Raw genomic sequence first — 16,797 nt, 5'->3', positions numbered from 1 at the left:
ATTTGTAGGAACCTTGTCATCCTTGGGGTATGTAAGGTCATTAAAGAAGGTAGGCATAAACCTCTAGAGAATACAACAGGCTCCACTTATAGAGAGTGAAATACAACCGTATACAGGGATTGATATAAATCTACTGTACATTAATTAGAACAGAATGCTTGTAATGAAATGTCACGAAACCAGCTAGCAACTAACCACAAAAGCCTCTAATGAGTAACATTTCGTACAATGGAATTTACATATGAATAAGGAATCAGGTGTTTTTACTTTTTTTACCATACATAGCTTCATCAATTAATTGACAGTCTGTTCTGAATAAAAGTCTCTACAAATAATTAAACTTAAAACTAATATTGCATCAATGCAGTTTTCATCTGTTTACCAAGACCTTTAAACATGTTAAAATGAACAGAGAAGCTTTTTTTTTATTTCTGAAGTAAAAAACCAGCCCCACATCCAATTAAATTGGCTCTGTGGGAAGCAAGACAGAAAACACATCAATGGAAAACATTGGAATTTTGGAACGTTTGATATGGATTTGGCAAGTTATGGCAGACAACTTGAAAACCTCATTATCACTGTGCCAGCATTATGTGTAGCTGATGATGTTTACTTCCGAGGGCACAATAACTATATTTAGACTATGTGAAGATTGAGGACATTCACACATCCTGCAACAGGAATTCATAACATATTAACTACTTTATAGTGTGTTAACTAATAAACAGATTATAGTCAAATACACTGAAGATAAAAGTAAGCACAAACTGCTCCTATACTCATCTCATAACAGCATCCACAGACTACAACATAATTTTTTATTCAAATCCTTGACAAAAGCACTGTAATTCAGTATGTTTTTGCATGAAAAAAGCTGACAATCTCCTCATCAAAATACAAGTGCATTAAAAATGTGTAATCTCAAGCACAGAGACAGATAAGCTACTGCTGCTAGAGTCTGGATTTGTTTTCAGCGAGGGATTGTCAGAAGAATGCTTTCATCATCCCGAAAAACAAGACAATGAGGACTGTCAGTGCCATGTATGAAGATGGACCGAACATGGGAACTAATCAACCCACTCTTTTGTTATTTCAGAGCGTGCCTTTGAAGAGGTCTTCTGCCTCTAAGCATGCAGCCTGAAGGGAGAGGATGGGGGTTCTGGTTCTGGTAAAGATTTGGTCCTTGAACAAGTGTTGATAGTAGCATGACTTGTATAAACATGAATCAGACTGAGCTTTTGATAAAGCTCTTTGAGCAAAGTGTTATTACAGCAGCTTTCTCCAATGAAGGTGGGTGTGTGTATAGGTGTGTCCTTCTCTTTCAAACGCAAGCTGCTTGACGTATTATGACAGCAGATCTAAAAGTGGAACTGCTGTGAGAATTCGCAAGAATGTGGGTAATTAAATGAGTATTCTGGGTTCAATACAAGTTAAGCTCAATCAACAGCATTTGTGGAACACCTCCAAAAAATAATTTAGTTTCCTCCCTTGTTTTGTTAAAAAAAGGAGGTTACAACAGAAGTGAATGGGGCCAATTTTTGGAGGGTTTAAAAGCAGAAATGTGAAGCTGATTTTAATTATTTTGTTAATAATTGTGCATTCTTTGAGCCGTAAAGCTCGGTTTGGGGTTTTAAGGTTTAGTCTTGTGCTGTCATGATGAAATTGCACAATTGGATACAACTTTACCAAGCAAATAAAAAAATTAAGCTGAAATAAAATCAAATATTGGATGAAAAACTTTCAAAGAACAAATTCAAAGAAAGAAAATAAAAAATGTTGCATTGGCTACTAACAGAAATAAACTTTAAGCTGAAGAACTAAAATGACTAACTAAAATCTACTATAATTAAAATACAAATGTAAATTAAAAACTGAAATAAAAATTTATTTTAAATATACAAATATATAGAAATATAAAATATTACATATATATATATATATAATATAACTATATAAAAACTATAACTATATATAACTATATTGAAATATAAAAAAATAAAAATAAAAAAGCACATAATAAAATGAGAAACTGAAAATAGAAAATATAATAAAATGACTAAAACTGAAAATAGAAAATTAAAAGTTAATTCAAAATATTATATAAATAAATAATAAAACTAAAATAAATCAGATTGGCCCCATTCACTTCTATTGAAAGTGACTCACTGTAGCCCATAATTATTATTATTTATTTTTTATTATTATTTATTTTTTATTTTTTTGTGGTAATCAACAGGACACAAATTTCGGAACTTGGAACTTTCTTTTAAGGTGTGTTTACCTTTGCTTGCAAGCATGTAAAGTGACACTGAACAGCTTTTGGCTTAGTAAACTTTACTTTCTGAACATTTATATGAGGTGTGATCATGAGGTCACTGCACTATTGACAGTGTGTTTGACTAAAGCATGAAAGTGAAGTCTGAGATATGAGCAAAGAAACCACTCTGAACAGTTGAGAGGATTAATGACAGTATGTTTGATGTAAAGCTCCTGGGTAAAAAGTTCAAATTGTGTTAGGACACTACAAGCTCCACCCAAAATAAATTTATGATATGTTCCTGGATCTGTGTGCTGCCAAGTTTCGTAACGCTTGTTTTCCTTTCCATGCTCCAATAAAAATGAATTGCTTCTTGATTAGACTATAACACAAGACCTGGTAGATTCTTTTGAATCTATAATCTGATTCTACCACTGGACAGATTAAGTTTAAAGGAAAGTATTTTACTCCTGCAGGATAATTTAGGAACAGCTGGAATACCGGGAGTGAGATTTAATCTTCAGGCTTGATTACACAAAGCATCGTTACTATTAGGAAAGTAACCATAAATTGATATTTCTACACACAGTTGTCCCAAATGGATTCATTTGAACAAATTAAACCACTTAAAAATGTCTGAATGTGACTAAACAAATGGTTCTAGAGCTTTTCTCAAAACTAACCTCACTTTTCTGAACCTTTTTCAATTACTCTTTACCAACTGCTCCCAAGATGAATTTTTTTATGGACGGATGAAGTCATTTCTCTGTAAGCTCACACAGGTGAACACCCAGAAAGGGCTGAAATGTCTTTAAATCTACTGTTTTATTATTTGAAACCTAAAAAATGTATTAAATGTTTTGCTTGATAGGTGGTTTTACACTTTATTTCTATAAAATAAATAAATAATTTTTTTTTATATTTTGCTATGTACTGCAAATAGATTCAAGTGTGGCTAAAGTAATTTTTAGGGTTACATCTGGTTGGCCTACAAATGGAATAAAAGGGGAGACTACACAATATATTAAGCTTTGATGGACAAAAATGTGCATGATTCATTCTGAGGGCATTAAAAGAAGTGAATAGAATGAACTGGCTTTCCAAAAGCAATCCAATCTAACTTACGGTTGCATAACTTTCACATAGTTCTGTTGAAATCAGCATAATCGCAGTGATCACCAATGCAGCGCAAACTCTAGTGTGTACTGTAGGAACCCTGATGTGAATTTTTTTATGGACATATGAAGTCATTTCTCTGTAAGCTCACACAGGTGAACACCCAGAAAGGGCTGAAATGTCTTTAAATCTACTGTTTTATTATTTGAAACCTAAAAAAATGTATTAAATATTTTGCTTGATAGGTGGTTTTACACTTTATTTCTATAAAATAAATGCTAATTTTTTTTATATTTTGCTATGTACTGCAAATAGATTCAAGTGTGGCTAAAGTAATTTTTAGGGTTACATCTGGTTGGCCTACAAATGGAATAAAAGGGGAGACTACACAATATATTAAGCTTTGATGGACAAAAATGTGCATGATTCATTCTGAGGGCATTAAAAGAAGTGAATAGAATGAACTGGCTTTCCAACAGCAATCCAATCTAACTTACGGTTGCATAACTTTCACATAGTTCTGTTGAAATCAGCATAATCGCAGTGATCACCAATGCAGCGCAAACTCTAGTGTGTACTGTAGGAACCCTGATAAAACAATTCTAGTTAAAATAATCAACTGTCTTTTAAACACTCTTTCTGGGCAATAAACATGGAGCATTTCTGGGAAATCGGTGCTAAGGAAACAAATGTTTCCTTTGATTGGTCCAGAAAGCCTCAATCTGTTTGCTATAAATTAATGAGGATTTTTGTGTCCACTGGGTCTGTGCATGTCCTTTGTTTTTCTCTCTGGTTCATAAATTGTTCCATCAACACGTTCGTTATATATGTCTCTGTCTCCCCTAAAATCCAACTCAACATTCCCAGTCAGTTAGTTATCAGTTATCAGTTTTTTCCCATCACATGATCTTCAAGTCAGCCCACCCCCAATCTAATACATGCAGGTCTTTTCCCAATCAAATCTGGCCTGCATCACAGCTCACCAAAGGCTATATCCCACATGAACTCCATGAGGAAGATAAATTCATTCCATTTCACCCTGTACCATCTAAATCCCTCAATCCATGTTTTGGATTTCTTCCAGAAAGCACTCTCTCAGAGCACTTAGGAAAGGCATGCCCTTTCAGCAAGACACAGATATGACCTGGAAGCCATTAGATGTGTGTAAACAGTTCATAGGATGAAAATTTTGGTCGTAAATCAAAGCTAATTCTAACAGAAACCCAAGTGAGTAGAAGGTCATGCAAATAAATAAATTCAAATTCTGTATCATCCATATGGAGATCCCATAAAGAAAAAACACAGAAACATTCTATAAATGAAAGTCCATGTGTCACTGCTACTTTTGTGACTTTATAAGAACTGAACCAAAAGTGCTGTATTTTCCAAAATGATGTGTCATTACAGAAATGGATCCTACATTACATGGATGTAACTGCTGCTTTTAAAGCAGGATCACTTTGAAAACCTTATTGATCCACACAGTCATTTTCACGTACAATTTCATGATTATTGAGCAACCCAACCTCTTGAAATACTTTCATTGGTGTTCTTGCAGCAGACTTAACTGCCATAGACAGTACTCAGTTCCTACAGACATTTTATTTCAACTTCTAAAGTCAAAAATGACTCCTTTTACTCCTCTGTGTGCTTCAAGGGAAAGGGGAAATTTAAGAAGTAGAGTCAAATCAAAATGAAACGTATTACTGAAAAGATGAAAATAAAAGCTGATACATTAACTTTATGACAAAAGGCCAGTTTTTTCAATTCCCTAGATGGTTACATACACTAAATTAAATAAGGGTAAGGTTTCGTTTTAATGACGTCTGGCGTGATACAAGTGCTCATATCTAAACCTGTCCATCAAAGGTCTATATGATTGACAGGTCCATTGGACAGTCTAGCAGTATAGAGAGGTCAGCAGTGACATGACTGCAAGCTAGTAATATTTTGCTGAAAGCAGTTTAGTTATTAGCCAAATAGTACATCAATAAGTCAAGGACTCAAATGGACATTCACTCATACAGCAACATATATATGAATGAAACCACATAAATCAGTAGCATAAATTCAGAATGTATCATGCTGCCTTTCTAAACAACCCACACTTTTTGTTTTCAACTCTCAAAAAAAAAGTGTACATTATTTCATGTATGTACCATCAGTAGTATATATATCATGCTCACCAAGGCTGCATTTGTGTTCAAAAATATAGTTGAAATATTATTACAATATAAAATAACTGTTTTCTATTTATATTATATTTCTAATATATTTTAAAATGTAATTTATTCCTGTGTTGGCAAAGCTGAATTTTCAGCATCATTACTCCAGTCATCAGTGTCACATGATCTTTCAGAAATCATTCTAATATGCTGATTTGATGCTCAATTATTACTGGTACCCACTTATTAATAATTCGTCTTATTATTATTAATGCTGAAAACAGTTATGCTGCTTAATATTTTTGTGGAAACCTTTTTGTGATACATTTCTTTCAGGATTTTTGATGAATAGAAAATTTAAAAATGACAGCATTTATTTGAAATACTTTTGATCAAACTTTAGAATACATATATATATATATATATATATTAGTGCTGTCAAACGATTAATCGCAATTAATCACATCCAAAATAAAAGTTTTTTTTTACATACTATATGAGTGTGTACTGTGTATATTTATTATGTATATATAAATACAAACACATCCATGTATATATTTAAGAAAAATATGCTGTTTATATATTAAATATATTTATAAATAATATAATAATATAAATATATAAATGTAAATATTTTCAAAATATATACTGTATGTGTGTGCATTTATATATACATAATAAATAAACACAGTACACATACATACAGTATGTAAACAAAAACTTTTATTTTGGATGCGATTAATCGCGATTAATCATTTGACAGCACTAATATATATATATATGATATATATAAATTGTATGTATGTATATATATATATATATATATACACACACACGCACAAAACTAAGATATTGCCGGGTCTGTCAAGCACAGCTACCCTACCATGTTCAGTTGCTAAATACACAGCTAATCCTGATTAGCCAAATACAACCACAGAAGGCTTACTTAAACAGTATTAAAAGTTGCCCATGCCTTTCCTCGTTAGAATAAATTACAGTGGTCATGAATTCTCAGCAAATAATTGGCGCATGAGGCTCTCCCCAGAGAAAGTCTCATGAATACAGCTTGTGTGTCAATGTCTCTGCTAAATTACAGCAGCAGGTCCCAATAGCACAGGCAATCTTTCTCTTTTCTCCAGAGTTATCAAAAACTAATCAGAGGAACTCAGAAGAAGGCTTTGGGATAGTCTTTAAACAATGTGACATTAGTTATGATGCTAATTAAGTCATAGTGAGGACATTTGCTTTCTCTGAAAATAAGTCTCCACAGAGGTTGCAGAACATTAGGACTTTAAAAGACTTTATCAAGAATGGATAGAAGTGGAATAATGGTGAAAACACAAGGTGAAAAACAGGTTTATTGGAAAACATTTAGCATCTTCATACTTATTGAAAAAAATATTGACATACCTCTTTGATCACTGACATGGCTGAAGTAATTCGGACAGGGGATGGTGACCAACTCTCCAATCTTAGCTGATGGCCAGCATGCTAGATCCCATTCACCTGTACAACCTTAAAGAAAGTGAAGAAAAACTGATTAGGAAATAAAATACTGATAAGATATCTGAAAACATACTGCCATCTAATCATGCTATAATTGGTGATAAAGTCTAGATTGTCTCTTAAATTAGTCGATATAGGCCTGTACAATATCTTTAGTTCTTGACACATCAAACGTCCATTAAGTCGGCCTTAATTCACACTGTACTGTACCGTCAGACCAAGACAAACGGCAACAGACACGTTCGTCTTATTTTGTCGGATCATTGTGTTATCCCTGTCGGTGTCTGTTTGTTGCCGTCTGTCAGTGAATTAGCCTTCAGAGATTTTAACTGAGTTCTGATCAGTTCTGGAACTCTGAACGGATAAATTCAAGTTATGATGTAATGTAAGTAGTGACAGATCTCTTCTTTCATATTATGACAAACATTCAAAAGCAACGGACTATAGAAAAAGAAAAAAATCCATCTCGACTGGATGAAGCCAAATCTGATACAGTTAGCTTGCAGTCAGTCAATTGTAAGAAAGTGGCTGGTTTAAGCAGACTGAATGATTGGAGAAGTCCAGCATACATCAAAGAGAAGTCTGTGATTTTACCGTATTCGGAAGCTCGAACCATTACATTTTGATTTAAACAATTTTTTAAAGGTGCTGTATGTAGGATTGACACCGAGTGGTTGAACTAGGCATTGCAGTCCAAATTCAAAATATTGGAGAGGGTTTTTTTCAACCGTCCCCTCCTCCTCAGACTTGACGCACACGCAGGTTGCCAGATTGACAACACCAACAGCACTTGACGATGAATGAATTAATCGCGATTAATCATTTGACAGCACTAATATATATATATATGATATATATAAATTGTATGTATGTATATATATATATATATATATACACACACACGCACAAAACTAAGATATTGCCGGGTCTGTCAAGCACAGCTACCCTACCATGTTCAGTTGCTAAATACACAGCTAATCCTGATTAGCCAAATACAACCACAGAAGGCTTACTTAAACAGTATTAAAAGTTGCCCATGCCTTTCCTCGTTAGAATAAATTACAGTGGTCATGAATTCTCAGCAAATAATTGGCGCATGAGGCTCTCCCCAGAGAAAGTCTCATGAATACAGCTTGTGTGTCAATGTCTCTGCTAAATTACAGCAGCAGGTCCCAATAGCACAGGCAATCTTTCTCTTTTCTCCAGAGTTATCAAAAACTAATCAGAGGAACTCAGAAGAAGGCTTTGGGATAGTCTTTAAACAATGTGACATTAGTTATGATGCTAATTAAGTCATAGTGAGGACATTTGCTTTCTCTGAAAATAAGTCTCCACAGAGGTTGCAGAACATTAGGACTTTAAAAGACTTTATCAAGAATGGATAGAAGTGGAATAATGGTGAAAACACAAGGTGAAAAACAGGTTTATTGGAAAACATTTAGCATCTTCATACTTATTGAAAAAAATATTGACATACCTCTTTGATCACTGACATGGCTGAAGTAATTCGGACAGGGGATGGTGACCAACTCTCCAATCTTAGCTGATGGCCAGCATGCTAGATCCCATTCACCTGTACAACCTTAAAGAAAGTGAAGAAAAACTGATTAGGAAATAAAATACTGATAAGATATCTGAAAACATACTGCCATCTAATCATGCTATAATTGGTGATAAAGTCTAGATTGTCTCTTAAATTAGTCGATATAGGCCTGTACAATATCTTTAGTTCTTGACACATCAAACGTCCATTAAGTCGGCCTTAATTCACACTGTACTGTACCGTCAGACCAAGACAAACGGCAACAGACACGTTCGTCTTATTTTGTCGGATCATTGTGTTATCCCTGTCGGCGTCTGTTTGTTGCCGTCTGTCAGTGAATTAGCCTTCAGAGATTTTAACTGAGTTCTGATCAGTTCTGGAACTCTGAACGGATAAATTCAAGTTATGATGTAATGTAAGTAGTGACAGATCTCTTCTTTCATATTATGACAAACATTCAAAAGCAACGGACTATAGAAAAAGAAAAAAATCCATCTCGACTGGATGAAGCCAAATCTGATACAGTTAGCTTGCAGTCAGTCAATTGTAAGAAAGTGGCTGGTTTAAGCAGACTGAATGATTGGAGAAGTCCAGCATACATCAAAGAGAAGTCTGTGATTTTACCGTATTCGGAAGCTCGAACCATTACATTTTGATTTAAACAATTTTTTAAAGGTGCTGTATGTAGGATTGACACCGAGTGGTTGAACTAGGCATTGCAGTCCAAATTCAAAATATTGGAGAGGGTTTTTTTCAACCGTCCCCTCCTCCTCAGACTTGACGCACACGCAGGTTGCCAGATTGACAACACCAACAGCACTTGACGATGAATGAAATGAAATACGCTGTGTTTTCCGCCAACTGGCAACCCGAGGTTCCAAAATACAATTGGGTAAACTGGCAGTGGGCGGGTTTCACAAACCAAAACAGAGACCGACATTCTGGCCCGGAACGCACATTTTCAAAGGAGAATAACTGACTGTAGCATTGTTTTTCAGATAAACAAGTATGTTAACTTAGCATGTTTCTTAAATATCTGCAAACATATTATGGTATTTTTATGCTTTAGTAGAGTCAAAAACTTACCTACAGCACCTTTAACAAAAGAAACATATGTATGAATGTTCACAATGAGATCAATATCAAGCATTTAGATAATAGAGTGAATGTTCATTTTATGCTGACTTTAATGTGGTTTACGCCACTAAATCCAACTGATATTAAAGATTTTATAACAGACTGGGCTACATGACAAAGAAAACCCAATTAAAAACTGTGCCATGAGAGAGCGCTTTATCAAAGTTCATCTCACAGTCTGAGAAACCAATTTGCATACTGGTCTAAGATATATTACTCAGGGGAGTTTTATGATTGAGATTTAAATCAAAGGAAACACAAATGACAACACACAACCTTGATGCACAACTTAGCCCATAGATAATCAGACCTTAAACTTACACAACCAGCTTTTGTAATTGCTTTGTCCATTAAGAACAAAATCAATATTAGATGTTCTAATTGATGAGGTTCATGCCCTATAGGCAGGCACTGAAGCTCTTGGTAAAGTCCACTTTAGTAAAGTCCTCTTGGTAAAGTCCACTGAAACTCTTGGTAAAGTCTAGCTTTTTCACCATACAAATCACACAAATCCCTGTGAATGATTCCAGTAATTAAGGTGCTCCAATATGTGATGTGTTATTAGAATTTTCTATTAAATACTGTATATGTTATCATAGCTCATTTGTGGTTTTTGTCTGCCTTAATGAACAGTCATGATAAAACTTGATATCAGTGTTGACCTCCTTTTCATGTTTTTCATTATCACAGCAGAATCAGACCTTAATACTGAAGTGAAAAAGCAATTCATTTAATTTCAGTTATTTTTCAAATAAGCATCGTTAGTTGGAAAATATTCCACAAGGCTATGAGGAACTTAATCACAAAGATTGTGACTGAACTGAACTGAATTCTGTGGGTAGCGCATGGATGTGCTCTCAGACCTTCTGATGTACTACCTAATCAATGATGAAAAATAATTCATTAAAAAAAACTAAATGTACTTGCTGCAAGCAAAACTACCTGCTGAGGCAGTGCACTGAAACAACTACTGATTTAATCATATATAGATAATGAGAGTAAAAACACTGATGTTGTGAAGATTGCGCTTCACAGAATGACATTTCTGCCTAATTAACTAGTATGCCTTTGTAACCTCTTCTGATACTTGATCAGACAAACAAACACAAAACAACAATTATCTGCCCAATTCACAGTATCTACAGTAATGAGAAGAGAGGTTTCAGCTGCATGCAGTCTGTGGGAAGAAATGAGGGGAAAATATTGACATTTCTGCAGATAAAGCAGCATAGCTTAACTATAAGTTACCATGCCACATAATGTGAAAAACTGTACATGGTTTAACATAAATAACTGTCCATTTTTAGCAAAGGAAAAACTATGAATTACCATATAATGTTTTTTAAATAATTTATTTCGTTTCTTTTATATTTCATTATTTAAATTTCATGTGCATTATGATGGTTTTTGTCTTTGTACATATGACTCTGTTCACAGTCTATATACGAGTACTAGCCATGATTTAAGGACAGGTGACTTACAATGAACTCTGATTCATCATGTGGATTTCTGTTATACAACCTGTATCATTATGGTGGTTATCAGTGCATTTTAAGGTAAAAACAAAGTTCCTTTTAAGCAAGTCATTTCACCCGGCTGCCATCTTTGAAACGCCTCTTGGGCAGCTATTTCAGTCATGCAAATACAGCTCCTTCAGTAGTGTGTTTAGGCACCACGCAAACCATGGCAGCTGTAGTGATGTGATGACTTTACCAATTAGCGACTGGCTCTTTTATTTAGAAGGCGGGACTATTCCGCCATGTTGCGCATTGCACTTTCTCCTATTCATAAGTAACATGAGTGCACCATCAGTCTTTGGTAAAAATCTGAATTTGTTATATTAGCATCATATCACTTAATGAAATATATGGTTGTAAAATATACACACACTAATATGTCATGCTGCAATACCTGAAACATTGCCACTATATTTTCATAGTGAATTTCTGGCAACCACAGCTATTTCTTTTTTTACCGTGTATTTAACAGGCTATTTTTACAGTGTATATCACCAATATACAGACATCATTGTGTCTTTACATGCCTACAGTTGTCATATAGTGACTTATATGCAGTGTACATACCTGACGTGATGTTTTCCAGCTTGGCCAAACATTCTCTTTTCTCCGCTTCCAGCTCCCACATGACCTCACACATCTGGACAGACAGCATCTGTTTAAATCAATAACACAATCACAAGATTCTGACATAAGATATACATTTTACTTGCAATAAAACATATCTTAATTTTTGCAGTTTCAGAGAACATTGCATCACATTTCTGAATAGCAACAGACCTTTGATCACATTACGAGCTGAACATAATTACTGTTTGAAGAGAACGAAGTGAAATGGTTGCACATGTGACACTGCCTCTCCCTTTTCCTGAGTGTCATGGAGATTTGATGAAGGGTAGGACGATTCGTGTCATTCCTTCATTTTTACATAGCAATTTAACAAGTGTAGCATAAGTTCCTGCACTGTACTGAGCTCTTAATAATGTCTCCTTTCACCTCTGTCAATCCCTAAAGGACTAACCTCTGGATATCAACAGTATAAGGTTGAAAAATTCACGACATAAATTATTTGTCTTTAAGCTGTCTCTCTGCAGCTGTATCCAATTTTCCTTAAATGTAGGCTGTACTATATAAGAAAGCGCTCTCATGGATTCTTTCATAGAGCACCAGAGGACAGAGGACAGATTTATGGCTCTGGCAGATGAGGCCATTGAGAGGTGGCATCAATCAAAAGTTCACAGCAGAACTATGGTTACTCCCAAACCTGTCCATATGCTTACAGAAAGTATGACCATCTGGGTCAAATGTTACTCTGGTACCTGAACGGTCAGTATGTGTGATCTACAGCAGTGTTTTACAACTTGTTTTGCACGGCAGTAGCCCCATAAATAATATGAATCAAGAGCACCTTCTTCAAATCTGGACCTGAAATGCATCCCCTGTAACTTTTATTATCATTTGTTATTATGATTAATTTGATTATTATCACTTCTAAACAAAAAAACAATCAATACTATGGGTGAAAACAGACTTATCTTGTAGCACACATAAAATGCTACAAATGTCACAAATTTATAAAACTAGCACATATTAAGCAGAATTTTCTTTCTGTTGTATATTTGTAACAAAACAGAAACTAAATCTTTCTATGTACTGGACTGATCTTCAAACATCTTGAGATATGTGCCATTCAAAGTATCTTTTACCTCAATGCTGTACGTTAAGTCAATTGAAAGCACAGGTTCTCCATAGTTCATGTATGTGCCCAGAGCAAACAATCGCATTCTTTTTACTGTACTGTGTGGGGTGACATATTCAGAAGTAAATTCAGTTGCATGGTAAGCTGTAGTTATAGAGACATGAGTCACTACTGTCTGCAGTGAGGAAGGAGCTGTGATCAAGGACAGTGCTGGCATGGACACAGAGATGATGAGGGTTGTTACCATGGCGTCACAATAAGAGAAGACAATCATTCTTTACACTATTTCAAATAGCATGATTAACAATATGACATCCAGTTTAGACGGTAAACACATGCTGTACATAGAGGAATCTTTCCATTGTAACACTGGTACTGTGAATGCATGCTGTTTGTAGCAGTATAAGTCAGGAGCACTAAACCTGAAGGATTTAAAAGTAAATACTGAGTGATTTCCTGATTTCCCTGGTTAACCTGCAGACATGATTAGATTTCTAACATTATATATATATATATATATATATATATATATATATATATTAGCTTAATGGCTAGACCTAAGGAAATCTGAATTCATTCAATAAACAACTCTATACTCTTTTTGATGGAAATCAGCTTTATTACTATCCCTGAATATGCTCTATCAAAATGTCAGAGAACATTTCAGTGTTTAAGAAAAACTCTATTATCCACATAATTATATCCTGTCTGACTTATTTTTTTTAACTTAAATTTGATTTTTTTTCAGACGGATAATGCAGCAAAGTTTAAATTGATTGCATTCTTATCCAAGCTGACAGCAAGCCAAAACTTTAGTATAACGAAATGTACAATTTAATTCGGTTCTGCAAAAAAATTCTGCTCTATGAAAGGAAACACACAGCAGCTGCTGCTCTGAGACAGAAGAGCAAAAGAGCAACAGTTTACCCAGGCTCAGTTTTATTTTGTCAGCAAAACTGAACCTAGCTTTAGATTTGAAAAGCAAAAATTATTCAATGAAGAAAAATGAAAACCCATGCAATCTATCTTTATATCCTTGGACCTGACCATTTGTTTGAGGACTAGGTGTGTTAAATAGGCTACTTGAGAGCTTTTCTTTCGTCGATGACTAATTACAATAGGGAACTGAATAAAATGACAGTGTTGATACTCACAGGTCCTAACGAGCAGGTTAGGTATAAGATCAGCATTCGTTTAGACATATCCATTTCAGCCGATTCAGCAGTTGCCTGAGAGCGCTTCCCAAAAGTACGGATGCAGAGAGACAAGTTGACGGCCGAAAAGTAACTGACAAAGAATCCGAAGCGTCAGCCAACTATACGCTGTGCGCGCGAGAGCTCCGGTGCGCGTCGGTTCACCAGCCGGACTTCGTCGCCAAACCTGTCCATGTTTATCCCTAACATGAAAAACACTTCATTCATAAGCGACTCTGGAATGATGGGAAGCCATTCACAACAGGCGTTTGCATGAACCACGTAGATACGTGACAAGCGCGAGGTGGACTGTAATTCCAAGGCTGTCGACCCACGTCCTAAACTCTCACTTCCAAAGTAGGTGTGTGTGTGTGTGTGTGTGTGTGTGTGAGTGTGCATGTTTATGTGGTTTATGAGGACACAAATTTGTATAATAACATGGGTATGACATAGGTATTACAACGAGAAGGTGATTTATGAGGACATTTTCAGTGTCCCCGTAATTCAAAAGGCTTATAAATAATTCAGAATGAGTTTTTTTGGAAATCTAAAAATGCAGAAAGTTTCCTGTGAGGGGTAGGTTTAGGGGTAGGGTTGATGTAGGGCAATAGAAAATACGGTCTGTACAGTATAAAAACCATTACGCCTATAGAGAGTCCCCATAAACCATAAAAACAAACCTGTGTGTGTGTGTGTGTGTGTGTGTGTGAGAGTGTGTGTAGTCTATAATATACTATACTGTACTATACTATAGCAGCAGCAGCACAGCCCTGAATAACAGCGTTAAATGACTCATTCTCTGTCTTAACCTGTCCGCACAGCACAGCTCCTGCGTTCTTTTCATTAGGGCACAGATACTGTTCTCTAATCTTGTAAACTGTCATCCATGCACAGCTTTTGCTCTTTTTTCTCTTAAATTGTTAACTAAAACGGAACCTCTGCTCTCTTAAACTACCATCTATATCACAGCTTCTGATTTCTTCAACTCCTTGTCCATTAAACTGCTTCTCTTAAATTATCTTCTGTAGTTAAACAGAATGTTATGTAATATTGTGACGTCATGTAAGACAACTTTATAAACTAACACACCAACACAAATAGGCCTATGTGAGCTCTTGCCTTCTCAAGTTGCCAATAATCACCACTGGAACTGCTGTTGGAAGTGCCTCTGGAATTTTTAATAAATGTAAATTATTTCCTGGGAATTTCTTTCATTTACAGATAATTAAAAAAAGCTGATATGTAAATGCATATGTGCTTGTAGCATGAAATCAATCATTTTAAAAGTATAATGGCGAGAGTCTAATATAGATTAGCCAGCCCATGGAGATCTTATATGTTCATTTATTTTCAAAAGAACAAGAGAAGAAGTGACTCAGTGCAGCCTGTAGATAAAAACATTCTCAAGGAAATGTGTGTTAAATGGTGCAAAACGTGTGCTCCATTTCTGTTATTTATCTATTGATATTTAGTGGCTAAAAACGAAAGGTGTGAAATACACATTCAACTTGCCATGCATTAAATTACTGACTTTGCACTCCAGCATAAAATTGGCCCAAGATCTGTGAATACCAATATATACAATCTGTTACAGGGCTGACGAGACGTGAGACATGCGGATCCATGTGCAAGCAGAGGAGGTCAGAAACATAGGCAGGGTCGAACAGTGGCAAACAGGTATATGGCGGGCAAGACACAAGAATAATCCTAGGGCTAGCGAAGGTCAATGAACAGCGAACAGAATCAAAAGGGCAAGACTAAAAGGGATAAATCCAGGAAAACAGGCAAAGATCAGAAACCGAGAAAACAGACAAGGCAAGGCAAGACTAGGCTAGGAAGCTAACGAGGGCTCTGTAGAGTAGCTATCAAAACGATACACGCTAAACAATACTCGGCAGTTAGAAGGAGTGAGATGGAGTGTTAAATAGTGAGTGAGTGATATGAAACAGCTGTGTGCAATCAGTGCTGTGTGCAATCAGTGCAATGAATGATGGGATATGTAGTCCGGGGTGATATGCAACAGTGTGTAGTGCGAGAGTCAATGAAAATGGAAAGGGTGACCTCTGATGGCTAGCAGACGGAAGTTCATGGACAGGATACGTAACAGAAACATGAAAGAAGCAAAAACATATTTGGTTCATTTAACTTTTGTGTAATGGCATCCTGGTTTTTTAAAAATGTGCTTTTAACTCTTGTGAAATGGTATCCTGGTGTTTTGTTCTGTTTCGTTTGGATGAGTCACAGACCTAACTGGTCTGCAGAATGCCATAAAATTCTACTAACTCTACTAACCGTGGAATGAACCATATAGTGCCATGATACTGAAAAGTGTTTATACAATCTGCTTAAAGTTCCTCTTTCTCAATTCTGACTTCTGAGTCCTAATTTTAAAGGCAGTCTATCTGAATTACTCACCTGTGTGTTATCAACTTACCTGATCAATAATGTGTCTTAAAGTTATCACGTTCCCTTCCCTTGGCCATGGCTTTGTGATGGAGAAAGAATATAACACTTCTTATCTCATGCTTCATCTATCACTATCTTCTGGACATGGGGTCTCCAACCTTTTTGTGAGGGAGGGCTCCCTGAAGGGATAAAATAGTCTCAAGGGCTACTTGTTTGATATACTCCAAATATATATATATATATATATATTATTTTTTT

General features: G+C 35.5%; 1 protein-coding gene across 2 annotated transcripts in view; it reads right to left on the bottom strand.

Annotated features, from left to right (window-relative positions):
* LOC107589827 (vasoactive intestinal polypeptide receptor-like) overlaps positions 1-16,797 on the bottom strand; it is a 51,521-nt gene that overhangs the window by 16,486 nt on the left and 18,238 nt on the right. The window contains exons 1-3 of one of the 2 annotated variants that reach the window (XM_016278373.1): positions 14,095-14,488; positions 11,809-11,896; positions 8,522-8,626 (exon numbers count right to left, since the gene is read on the bottom strand). In XM_016278373.1, coding sequence (XP_016133859.1) covers positions 8,522-8,626; positions 11,809-11,896; positions 14,095-14,148 — 247 coding nt within the window. In that variant the 5' untranslated portion in view covers positions 14,149-14,488. Of the gene's footprint in view, positions 1-8,521; positions 8,627-11,808; positions 11,897-14,094; positions 14,489-16,797 lie in introns of those variants that run through there. The other variant, XM_016278374.1, reaches the window with a different exon arrangement.

Source organism: Sinocyclocheilus grahami, unplaced genomic scaffold (genome assembly GCF_001515645.1).
Source record: "Sinocyclocheilus grahami isolate Dianchi unplaced genomic scaffold, SAMN03320097.WGS_v1.1 scaffold121.1, whole genome shotgun sequence".
NCBI lineage: Eukaryota > Metazoa > Chordata > Actinopteri > Cypriniformes > Cyprinidae > Sinocyclocheilus > Sinocyclocheilus grahami.
The sequence above is the reverse complement of the archived record's forward strand: the minus strand, read 5'-3'. Positions and strand labels throughout refer to the sequence as shown.